At 38.5% G+C, this 12,089-nt stretch overlaps 2 protein-coding genes across 3 annotated transcripts in view; both read right to left on the bottom strand.

Moving 5' to 3' along the window:
* LOC106523632 (L-lactate dehydrogenase C chain) overlaps nt 1–6,755 on the bottom strand; it is an 8,798-nt gene extending 2,043 nt beyond the window's left edge. The window contains exons 1-6 of one of the 2 annotated variants that reach the window (XM_014017126.1): nt 6,647–6,755; nt 5,092–5,228; nt 2,207–2,324; nt 1,955–2,128; nt 1,709–1,882; nt 1,474–1,591 (exon numbers count right to left, since the gene is read on the bottom strand). In XM_014017126.1, the coding sequence (XP_013872580.1) occupies nt 1,474–1,591; nt 1,709–1,882; nt 1,955–2,128; nt 2,207–2,324; nt 5,092–5,220 (713 nt within the window). In that variant the 5' untranslated portion in view covers nt 5,221–5,228; nt 6,647–6,755. Of the gene's footprint in view, nt 1–1,473; nt 1,592–1,708; nt 1,883–1,954; nt 2,129–2,206; nt 2,325–5,091; nt 5,229–5,513; nt 5,663–6,646 lie in introns of those variants that run through there. The other variant, XM_014017124.1, reaches the window with a different exon arrangement.
* Nucleotides 6,756–9,310: 2,555 nt separating this feature from the next.
* Nucleotides 9,311–12,089, bottom strand: part of tmpob (thymopoietin b) — a 4,462-nt gene continuing 1,683 nt past the window's right edge. Inside the window, exons 3-6 of the mRNA XM_014017123.1 lie at nt 11,737–11,892; nt 11,474–11,583; nt 11,281–11,387; nt 9,311–11,184 (exon numbers count right to left, since the gene is read on the bottom strand). Coding sequence (XP_013872577.1) covers nt 10,803–11,184; nt 11,281–11,387; nt 11,474–11,583; nt 11,737–11,892 — 755 coding nt within the window. The 3' untranslated portion in view covers nt 9,311–10,802. The remainder of the gene's footprint in view (nt 11,185–11,280; nt 11,388–11,473; nt 11,584–11,736; nt 11,893–12,089) is intronic.

Genomic DNA, 12,089 nt, shown 5'->3' with positions numbered 1-12,089 from the left:
TGTGTGTGTGTGTGTGTGTGTGTGTGTTTGAGGAGGACAAGACAATCACAAGGAGGAAAAACAGAATGGCTTGTATAACGTCTGCGACTCAATCCCAGTTGTTTCGTGTCGTCGAAGAGCTATCCAAAATATTTAGATTATTTGCAGAGTTGTAAAGTAACTGAGTACAAATACTTCGTTACTGTACTTAAGTAGAAATTTTGGTTAACTGTGCTTTATTTGAATAATTATTTTTCAGCCTACTTTTTACTTTCTACTCCTTACATTTTTTAAAAAGGCATGAAGTAGAAAGTTGTTTCCTCCTATCTCATTTCGGTTTGTTATTGTTAAATAAATACTATCCTCAAAATTGTGGCTCCTGGATACAGTGAATTTTAATGTAGTTGGATGAGAAGAATAAATATACTGTTTTCCATTCTGATACTGTATTTAGTTGGTATCCAATCCATCACAGCTGCACGCCTTTAGAAAAACTAATTTTTGGAGAGGTCACCTCCCAATAAACGTATTTTGGAAAACCTAACAATTCATTTTTACTAAATACTTTTACTTTTATTACTTCAGCACATTTTATGTCAGAAATTTACTTTTGATACTTAAGTACAAAATAAATCCGATACTTTAAGACTTTTACTCAAGTAATATTCTCAGAAGAGACTTTTACTTTTACCAAAGTAATTCTATGACAATACTTACTTTTACTCAAGTATCACTTTCAGGTACTTTGTACAACACTGATTATTTGTGAATAGGTTTTCTCATAACCATTTTAGCTTTTTCTTTAAATGATTGTTTTTCCTTTCGCTTATTATTTCAGGACACATAGTTTATGAATACAGCATGATCAGAATAAAAAAGAAGACAGACACGCAAAAAAATAATAAATAAAAAACTGCAGGCTGCATTGCTATTTTAGGTTATGTTAAAAGTGAAAGTGGCCACGAGCAAAAGAGGCATCAGTGTTTCTGAAAAGCTCAGAATTTCAAGTCTTTCTGAAAACACAGACTGAAGATTTTTATCTTTGTTATTTTAAACTACAATAAAAAAAACAGACAAGGAAAAGGTGATTTAAAAATTATATTTATGTATATCACAATTTTTTGTATGAAACTGTATACCACAGGGCTGTTCAACTGGTGGCCAGTGGGCCACTTCCTGCTCACAGGTGGCTTAAATTTGGCCCACTAATTAGTTCTTTAAAATAAATACATTTGCTTAAATACAAATACAATATTTTTGAATTAATGATTAAATGGAGCAAAAATAAACGCATTTAAAAGTTGTATTTGTTTTTTATTTTATGCAGTGTTTCCTCTATCACTGTTGGTCCCTGAGTTGTTGGTTGTGAGCAACTGTGGACCCCTGAGCAGTTTTGTTAAACAGCCCTGGTGTATTAAAACAGACCCGGTCATTCTGTCACCATTTGAACCTTAGAAGAACCATAATGGGCTCGTTCAGTGACCTGCAGCCTACCTGTCCACCACCATCTTGTGAGTCTCTTTCCAGTTCTCCTCATCAAATTCAGTGCCGATGTTTGGGTTTAACGTCTGCAGGTTAACTCCGGCCACGTTAGTTCCGCTCCACACAGGCACTAACACACACACACAAAACAATTATCAACCTTTATCCAAATACAGCCCACACAATCACAGCACTAACTGTCACGTGTTGGTGACTTATCGGATCGTTTCTTTGTCCTAATCCTCACCGCTGGTGTCTCCATGCTCTCCCAGGATCCAGCCGTTGAAGCTACTGGAGTGGATCCCCAGTTTTTCGGCCATCAGAAACCGGAAGCGTGCAGAGTCCAAGTTGGTGCCACTGCCGATGACGCGGTGTTTGGGGAGGCCACTCAGTTTCCAGGTGACATAGGTCAGAACATCCACTGTTAGGAGAAACATTAGACGTATTAAAGAAGAATACTACACGTAAAAGACACAAAAAGAGTTAACAGGACCTGGGTTAGAAACAACAATGATGATGCAGTCAGGGCTGTATCGGACGATCTGGGGGACGATGTGCTTGAATATGTTGACGTTTCGCTGGACAAGGTTGAGCCTGCTCTCTCCCTCCTGCTGACGGACTCCAGCCGTCACGATAACAATACGGGAATTAGCTGTGACCGAGTAGTCTCAGGGGGAAAAAAGGAAAAAACAAATGTCAGTATAATGTTGAATAGTTTATTAGTGACTCTGAGATTTCAAACCACCTTTGTCTGCAACTATTTTAGGTGTTTTGAGGAAAAGGCTTCCATGCAGCAGGTCCATCATCTCTCCTTTCAGCTTGTCCTCCACCACGTCCACCAGGGCCAGCTCATCAGCCAGCTCCTGCAACACGACGGCCATCTTTTATTTGTCAGAGTTTTAAAGCGGTTTTCAAAAACAGTATGATGAACAGGAAGTATTGAACAAAAACAGTATGTTGAACAGGAAGTATTGAACAAAAACAGTATGTTGAACAGGAAGTATTGAACAAAAACAGTATGTTGAACAGGAAGTATTGAACAAAAACAGTATTTTGTAAAAAGGACAGAGGTTTATAGTAACTAAGTACATTTACTTTGTTACAGTAGTTAAGAACTTTTTTGATGATTTCTAATTTTACTAAGTATTTTTTGAAATCGTGACTTTTACTTTTATTTTGTTACTTTTAAAACCTAAAAATGATACTTTTACTTCTTGACTTTAAAGTTTAACACCTAGTTACTTGAAGCTGGAGATCACATTCATTAATACTTGCTTCTGTTTCTAGTGAGTTTTATCAGTTGTACTTTTATTTCAGTGCAGCTTGTGTTTGAAACGATTTGATTTGCTTGTATTGATATTTTATAGTAATGTTTTTTAATGGTTGTATTGTTTTAATTGTGTAGAAAAGGTTTCTCTTTCAAATGAAACAGCTGTGTCTCCACGCGGGACTACCCTGTTTAAATAAAGGAAACAAAAACAAACAAATATTAAAACATCTCAACATCTAAAAGGTTTAGATTTAAATCTATAAATGTCTAATTTTAGGTGAAATACGTTGAGTAACTTAAATCTCCAGCTTTTGAGCTTCTTTTGAGCATGTGCTGTCCTTTGCCATGGTGATACGCTTTATATGACATGCCTTTCATGGCATATCATCACAACATTCTATATTATTAGAAAAACGTTAATCGTAAATAAATAAATAAAAACATTAATAATTTGGGTTTAGCTTATCTGTACTTGTAACTGCATTGCAACATCTAATTGCAGCAAAAATTCCATCAGCTAAGATGCTAAACTCATATTTAAAAATACATTCTTTGGTATGTGATAAAATTCCAAACTCTGCCTTTATAAATAAATAAATAAATAAATAAATAAATAAATAAATAAATAAATAAATAAAAGTACCCCTCTGCTGTCTTCATTTTTCTGTTTAGTTTGCTGTTGGTGCCGCGTAAGACTTTCAGATGCAACCGACATTTTTGGGGTTTGTCATCCACTTTCATTGGCAGTAGGTGGCTATGAATTGGGGCAGCATAGGACATGGTCACATGGTGCAGTAATGTGCTTTGTGTCAGCTGCAGCCGCTGAATTGAGACACAGCCATTTAGCTCTTTTTAGCTTTAAAGGGATCCCCGACTAGTTGTAACATTAGACTTTATATGATAAATGTATATTTTAACTGTAAAATAAAGACTGTAAAAATACTGTAGGATGTTCAGTTTTTATCATTTTAAAACTAAAAGTTTAAAAATATATTACACGGACGGGGTCATTTTATTTACACGCAAAGCATTCTGGGTAAATGATGACATCAACTAGGTCCTCGATGCGAGGCTGCTAGCGAGCTATATCCACCCTGAAGGTTAATCTTGGACAATATCTGATGATCGACTCTTTTAAATGAAACCAGAGAGCGTTGACAGAGAGGAGAAGGTAGAAATGACTCAGCCTGTAACTGAAAATATGGATGGAGGACAACAGAGCTGCTTCATGGAAGAAGAACCTCAGCTTAGCCTGTTAGCTTTAGCTTTAGCCCCGATGCTATCACCGTATATATGTATTAGCTCAGCGCTACACATTCTCCTCTCRTCACTGAGGTCCTCCATCCACATGACAGAGAGGGGAACACTAAAATGACTCAGCCTGCAACTGAAAATATGGATGGAGGACCTCAGTTTAGCTTGTTTTTCGCACTTGCGCCGAGCTAATACATATAAGGCAATATAACGTTGGTGCTAGCGCCAAGGCTAACAGGCTAAGCTGAGGTTCTTCTTCTATGAAGCAGCTCTGTTGTCCTCCCTCCATATTTTCAGTTACAGGCTGAGTCATTTCTACCTTCTCCTCTCTGTCAACGCTCTCTGGTTTCATTTAAAAGAGCCAATCGTCAGATATTGTCCAAGATTAACCTTCAGGGTGTACAGCGCGCTAACACCGAGGACCTATCCACGTCATCATTTACCCAGAATGCTTTGTGTGTAAATAAAATGGCTCCGTCCGTGTTAAAATATATTTTAAAATATTTACAAAACTAAACAGCCTACAGTATTTTTACAGTCTTTATTTTATAGTTAAAATAAATGTTTATCAAATAAAGTTTAATGTCACAACTAATCGTGGATCCCTTTAAGCTAAACTTCTGCTAAGTTTTAGCTTCTTTAGCCAGTTTTAGTAGATCCAATCAGCACTCAACAATAATAAAGAATTTTCATAAAATGTTTTTACTCTGATTTATGAATAAAGTTTAACTTTGCCGGCCATACGGAACAAGCTCGTGGTTTGTACACGGCCCCTGGGCCAGCAGTTGAAGATGACGGCTGAAAACCTTTTCAAAACCAATTTCAATCAAGAAGTTTTTTTGTTTTAGAGGTACAGTTTGTGTTCTAAGTCCTGTACAAAGAGGACTTTCAGGACCTATTCTATTTTAGTCGAGTAAATGTCTTCAGAAAGTCTGTAAATCTTCTGTTTTCATGACTATTTTCCTTTTTTTCACTCTTACTGTGAACATTAAGGAGAAAAGGTCAAGATCAGATGCCAAGAGAGGAGTAATCTGTTGTTAGTCTAGGATCCTGGGTATTACCACATACTGTGAGAGCAGGCACCAGGTTCTTATGCTGAGTCTTACCCTGAGCAGAATGCTGACAGCACAGGCCATGCCAACCTGACCCACACCCACGACTGTCACTTTGTTCCTGGGGGGCTCAGGAGGACCGATGACCAGTGGGGTGATCAGCTTCTGCACAATTGAAGCCATTCTCAGTGCTGTGAAGAGGAAATTGAAGAATTAATGACAGAAGGTTTTCAATCAGGCCATGTTGACAAGAAGAAGATAGAAAGAAAATATGATGAAAAATAGATAACAGACACTAAAACATAAGGAATAAACTGTAAAAAATAAAAAAGGAGGAATTTTAACTCCTCATGAAAGCACGTAAAGCCTTCAGTCCAGCATAAATAATAGAGCCCGAGCTCCGTCCCACACGTGATCCCTCAGAGTTCACCTTGAAACGACACGCAGCCAGACTCAAACACAGCAGCTATACTTGCTTTGTTCGGCGAAGCTCCGGGCCGTCAGGTACAGGCACCAGCAGGTGATCAGCATGGCAAACTGAACGGGTACCTAAGGCCCGTTTCCTACTGAGCTGCAGCCACAACACGTCCCACAGTCTGAGTGCAGACTGGAGAGGAGGGGAGGCAGGAGTCAGCTGCAGCACAGAGCCCATGTGACTCAGGGCCGGATGGAGGAGCAGCACAGAGCTCCTCTCCCTCCTCCTCTCTAATTGGATGTTAGACTCCACTCACTCCTAAAGGAGTTACTGTAATCCTTTAACTCTGCTTCCATCTGCTGCACCTGCACCACAAACTCCAACTTCCCACATAACTCCAAACCAGGATGAATGATTCCTAATCCAGGTTTTAACTGCCTCATTTCTCAGTAGATATTATGTTCTGTGCACCTCAGTTAGTAAAAACTGATCAAGCTTTAATGAAGCGATCCACATGATTAATCACTGTGCAATAGGTGGTAGAAAGAACTAACCACACATTTGTTTTTACAGTGAAGTTGAGAAAATATCCATTCAGTTTAGTAATCTGAAACTGCATTATCAATGAGCAGTGTTGTGCTTTAACATGTAAACCTGAGCAGCTACTGAGTTAGCTTAACACCAGGTCAGCTGGAAGATTATTGCTTTTTTTCCCTCAAATATATCAAATGCACATATTTTCTTTCTTGTAATAATTTTATATACGAAATGAGTAAAGTTCATTTTACAGTCTACTGATTAAAAATAAAAACTATTTGAAAAATATAGTTTTAAGGTTTCTAACTGCAGTATTTACATTTCTAATATTTAAACAATGCAGATCATTCTGCATGTGGACATTATCAATCCAAACTGTCAATCAATCACATTTAACTGGAGACATATAGGGTTGATGACTAAAGTAAAAAAGTAATTGTTATATATTATTTTAAATGAAAATGAGTCAAATTATTTTAAGAGCACAAGCAAAACAAAACATGACTCGTTGGCTCTCAAGAAGATAATCTATCAACTTAAACTACTGCAGAAGAAGAAAATAAAACAATCAAAAATCTAGGCAAAAAAAGCTACAATTACCAATAATTTCAGCCTAAATTTACAGAGAACTACATCACATAAAACATCTATGCTCACCTCTTTGTCTTGAGGCTTCAGTGACTTTACCTGAAGCAGAATCTGTTTTTCAAAGCCACAGAGGAACTTGTTGTTGTCCAGCCTGTGTGCTCGTCTCTCTGCTGGCTCATCAACCTGCAGCCTACTAGAGTTAATGAACTAAAGCCTCTGCAAAGCCTCAGGTGGGCACTGAACCAGGTCAGCTACTAAACAACCAACAAACCACCACAATTAAAAGAAAAAGACGCCGAGTTGTTACTTTAATTTCACTTTTGCTTGTTTTCATTCCAGCTTGTTATATTAAAAAAATACTATCCATATAAATTGTGAGTGAATTTAATTGTGGTTGAATGGGAAGTATTAGTTTGTACACAAATAAATCATGTCATACTCCAGCAGGACATAATCATTAAAATAAAAGGACTGTACTTAAGAAGTATTTGTATTTCATGAATTATATTATTGCATTTGGCTGCAGCGCTCAGATAGATTTTTATTTTGGGGAAAATGTTTGGGCACCCTTGACATAACTTAATTATTTTAATACAATACAGTCATTTCTGCATTTTTTTGGGGAGGTCACCTCCTAATAAATGTCATTACAAAAAATCTAACTACTTCAGTACAAAAAATATCAGGTACTTAAAGAATTTTACTCAAGTAATATTCCTAAAGGAGATTTTAACTTTTACCAAAGTATTTTATTTGGTAAGATACTTGTACTTTTACTCAAGTATCACTTTGTGGTACTTTATACAACACTGCTGAGAAGAAACAGGTTATTAATCGCAAATGTTTTAATTATATCTGAGTGTGATTTTTCAGCCACCAAACATTTGTATAAAAGTGGTACTCTTATCTATAATGTACAAGTTGAAAACATATTTTTGGCATCAGTTTTATGTTAGTAAAGGTTTAAGCTCAAAAGATTTTAAATGATCTCTGCACTGACTTCAGCTTGTTGTCCAGCTGCAGCTGAAGGCCTGTTTACAGACAGGTGTCTGAAGGTACTGAACACACAACTATCAAGCACATACACCACTTAGAAAGAGTTTTTAGCTAGCCTTTTGATACTTTCAGCTAGGTATTTGTAACATTTAGCTACTGTTTTGCTACATTTAGCTTTTAGCTAGCAGTTTTAAACATTTGCTTTCCTCCTTTCAGGTTTAACTCAGTTTCAGCAGTTACATTGTGTTTTTGAAAATGCAATTTATCAAGTTTCATAAAAACTAAACAGAAAAACGGTTTATATGTACATGCTGACACAATTTCATGTTATTATTCAAATGTCAGTGAAATTTTTGGGTCAAATTGAAAAGAAGAGTACCAATCCACAGAAGACTGGTGTGGGCCTGACATGGTAAGCAGTGTGTCATGTGGGCCAGGTCTGGCAATGATGGAACCATTTTTAATATGGCAAACCACAACTGGCCCAGTTGTGGTTGGGTTTATGCTGCGTTGGCCCATGCATGGACCACCTCTGGCAAACCATATCTGGTCATCATTCATTGCTGTACAGTGGGCCAGAGCTGGCCCAGATTATTAATCTGGCTGTGTGAAACCTCTCATACAGTTGGAGCTACTTTTATTTACAGCAACACATTGAATGTTGTTACTTCTTTTTCTTTCGGGGAGAAAAAAGAAAGTTTTAAGGGTCAACCTGACAGGTATCAGGAGGAAAAAAAATAACTAAATAAAAAATATACATTGTTCTTGTCTACATGGTCAGCCTGAGATAATATAATTAACTAATTAACTGTATTTAAGACAGATTGTTCAAAAACAAAATGTCTCAATAAACCCTGGGCTTCATTTGAAGGTTTTGAAAGCTTATAAGTACTAATTCCATTGAGCTGTTTTTGTTGGCTTCCATTAATTACACAATACATTCAAAACAGTATTTAAGGCACAGTGTGTAGGATTTGTTGTTTTCAGCGACATCTAGTGGTTGAGAGATTAAATCATCTTCCCTGGTCCTCCCCCCACCCCCACCTCCCGCTTCCAAACACAAAGGAGTTGCTACGGTGTCTCTCAGGTGTCAAAAACCTTTGATAATTCCAACTGTGATGTCTACCAGCAGCTTCAGGGCCAGTGATGTTTCAAGTGGTAAGATTATGAGCGTTAATAAGTAAAATTATCCCAGCTACAATGACAGACAACAAATATTACATTTATAGTATTACAACTAAAACCGTTTTTGACGCCGCCAGCGCAGTTTGTCCTTCATGAGCCTTCGTAGACAAGATGGCGGCTGCCTGTAGGGGGACACGCGACCATGGAGATATAAACAGCTTTTTATAAGGTAAAAATAATAAAACAAGGTCTTTGTCTGCAATGATTAGACACGGTTTTTATTATTGTCGTTAGTTATTATCTCAATTTCGGCTAAAAGAATTGACAAAATCCTACACACTGTGCCTTTAACTATCCTACAACAGGGAATAATGGAGTTTAAATTAACAAATTCAATACTTTAGTTTGAACACAAATCATACAGAAAAATGGACTTAATTAGCTTTTTTCTTTAAGATGGATATTTGCAAAATGAAAATCTGCAGCTGATACCGAAGTAAAGCAAAAATAATTGGAACCTATAAAAATGGGAAACCCTCACGTGGATGTGCTTAAAAATCTTCCTCGGTAGCAATCGCTCACATATGTTGAAATAAATTGAGTTCAAGGATCTAAAAGAAAAAAACAAATTTATTGTATGACACACAGCCTACATGAACATAAATAGATTAAAAATCCTTCCCCACATAACCCCTGTCATATGTCTGCTGTGGGAGAGCTGCCCGATGATCAGTCACTTGTCTTTAATCAAAGTTCAGATTAAGAAACAGTTTTATCACATATTGCTTTCAATTGATACTTCAAAATGTTCTATAAAAAGCTGAATACGCTCATTTATTTATTAATTTTTTTAGAAAAATATCAAAATAGAAACAGAACGACCCAGGAAACTTTCCACCCTGACATCACCTCCAGCAAATGACCCCTTTCATCCGCTGGGTAACCAAACCCCGTTCAGCTACATTGTCTTTTAATTTTGTTTAGGCAGAAGTGAAGCACTGACAGGAGTAAATCGAGTTAAACTGTCCTGAAGGGAGTGACTTCTGTCAACGCGTCGTCGTCGCAGCACTGCGTGTACATGCAGTCCGGGAGGCGGGCTATGTGGGTGCACTGCAGCCAGTCCCATACTGAGAACCGAAGGATCAGAAATCTTTTTAAAAAATATATAGATTAAAAAAAAAGACGGACAACAGAGCACTACAGTCCAGAGCTTGAAAATGGCTAAGAGGACAAAAAAGTAAAATAATAAATCACATTTTGCAATTTCAGTCTCCTCAACAAGTCTGTCAAATACACAGTAATACTAACAAGCGCTTTTACTTGGGATTTATGTCAACTTTTTCCCCAACTTTAATTCATGATCAATTAAATCTCCACTTCACTGATTTGTAAATATTCTTGATCACAGTTTGAACACGGACCAGCCTTTGGGAGAGATGGTTTTAACCGGCTGTTCTGATTTCGTCTCCTCCCACCACCGAACACCTGAAATGAATCAACCTGAGCACCACGGAAACAACAAGTCACTCGACCGACCTACCTCTACAGCCACAAAGAAAATTTTGGAATTTATCACAGAAACATGAAAACATGATTTTAGTAGAAGCGCTGCTTTGTATGTGAAGAAAAAGAAACACATACGGGAGGGAGTCAAGTGCTGACGTGTCCAAGCGTTCCAGGACAACACTTGACACAAAGCGTTGGTTAAAAACTACAGTATGACTGCCAAGAACTACAAACCATGCACAAGTAAACTGGCCTCTCCCGCTCACGCTCGTTTCTACATTTAAGGATTAAATGCACAAAGACAAAAACGATTCACAGATTTAAAAAAATATATATAAGAAAAAAGAAAAATCAACATTTAAAATCAGTTTCTTCTGACTGCCACATCCAGAAGCTACTGCTCGAGTATACTGCCCTCTTGTGGTGGGAGGAAAGCTGAAGTCTGGCAAGAGGAAGTTCGTTCCAATTAAATTTGTGTTCCTCGTCCAAACGTTTAGAAAAAAAAAAAAAAAACAGAGCGAAATAAGTCCGCTGCTGAAGTTGTGGTTTGCTGTGGCAGGGAGGTGATCTGGGCATGGTGTGGAAACGCTGAGGGTCTTTAGTTGCCAGTGTTCTCGGCGCCGCCGCCACCGATGCCCAGGGAGGTGGCTGCCGTCTCCACGGCGCTTTGGACTGGGACAATCACGCTGTCCAGGAGGCCTCTGAGGGTGCTGATCTGATCAGGGCTCAGGTTCTGGTAGGCGTAGTAGAGAGAGGCGGCCACCGCCACGAGGAGCAGGAGCTTCAGCAGGAGCGACAGGAAGCCTCGCCGGGCGGGAGCTTTGCTCGAGGAGGCGGACGCGCTCGGCTGGGAGAACGACTCGGAGTAGGTGCGGCTCTCTGTGCGGATGCTGCCCTGCATGCGGGACTCGTCCAGCCAGTACTCACTGGGTTTTAAAGGCCGGCCAGCTGCTCCTCTGATTGGACGCCTGCAAGTCGCACTGATAGAAGAAACACCGACTTTTAGCTCAGGAAGTAAAGTTTATTAGCTTGCATCTGTGCATTAATTAGCATCAAAAGAACAATTAGAATGTTACCTGATGCCTGTTGGTGTGCTTATTTCATTGGCAAGGATATCTTCAACCACACTTTTGCTGGTCTTTTTTGGGGTCTCCTCAAAAACAACAACCTCCTCCACCACCACCTGTCAGTGGAATGTAAAACTTGATCCCACACACTCAAACTATACGTTGGCCTCCATTACTGAGCGAACAGGAAAATGCGACTCACTTTGGTTTGTCGTCTGCTGCTGGTTCTGACGGTGACGGGAGTTTTCCCTCTGCTCCTCACAGACTTCTCCACCACAGGAACTGGTTCTGGTTCAGGGGCAGCAGTCTCCTCTGGAGAAGTTTAAGTGATAACAGAACTGAGAGAAACTACTATAATGTGCTTTCCACTTAGTATTTACAAAAATAAAAATAAATAAATAAATAAATACCCTGGTGCAGCTGCATTCTCCAGCAGACTGAAACACACATGTGATCAGAACTCACCATCTTCTTTGTCACTATACTGGTCAGAGTTTGTGTTGCCGTTCTGGTTGCTGTCTACTTTGGGGAGAGTTGTGACATCTGTAGGAGCGTCCGGCTCAGCTGCAGGCTCGTCTAAAAGCTTCTGCAGCTTCTTCTCATACACCTTACGAGTGGAGGCTGAGAGGACAGAAAAACACTTGTAAACAAACGTGAGAAGTCCGGTGCGTGCACACACAGTGAATTAAATTTAATTTTTGCTTTAGTATCCCAGAATTATTGGAGATTTTGATCAGGGTTGCCATGATTCAATTCAATAATTTTTTAATTCAAAAAATTTATTCATTTCATTAAAAAACAAAATAACTATATACAAT

This window comes from Austrofundulus limnaeus, unplaced genomic scaffold (genome assembly GCF_001266775.1).
Source record: "Austrofundulus limnaeus strain Quisiro unplaced genomic scaffold, Austrofundulus_limnaeus-1.0 Scaffold162, whole genome shotgun sequence".
Lineage (NCBI taxonomy): Eukaryota > Metazoa > Chordata > Actinopteri > Cyprinodontiformes > Rivulidae > Austrofundulus > Austrofundulus limnaeus.
This window is presented reverse-complemented; position numbering and strand designations above follow the sequence as displayed.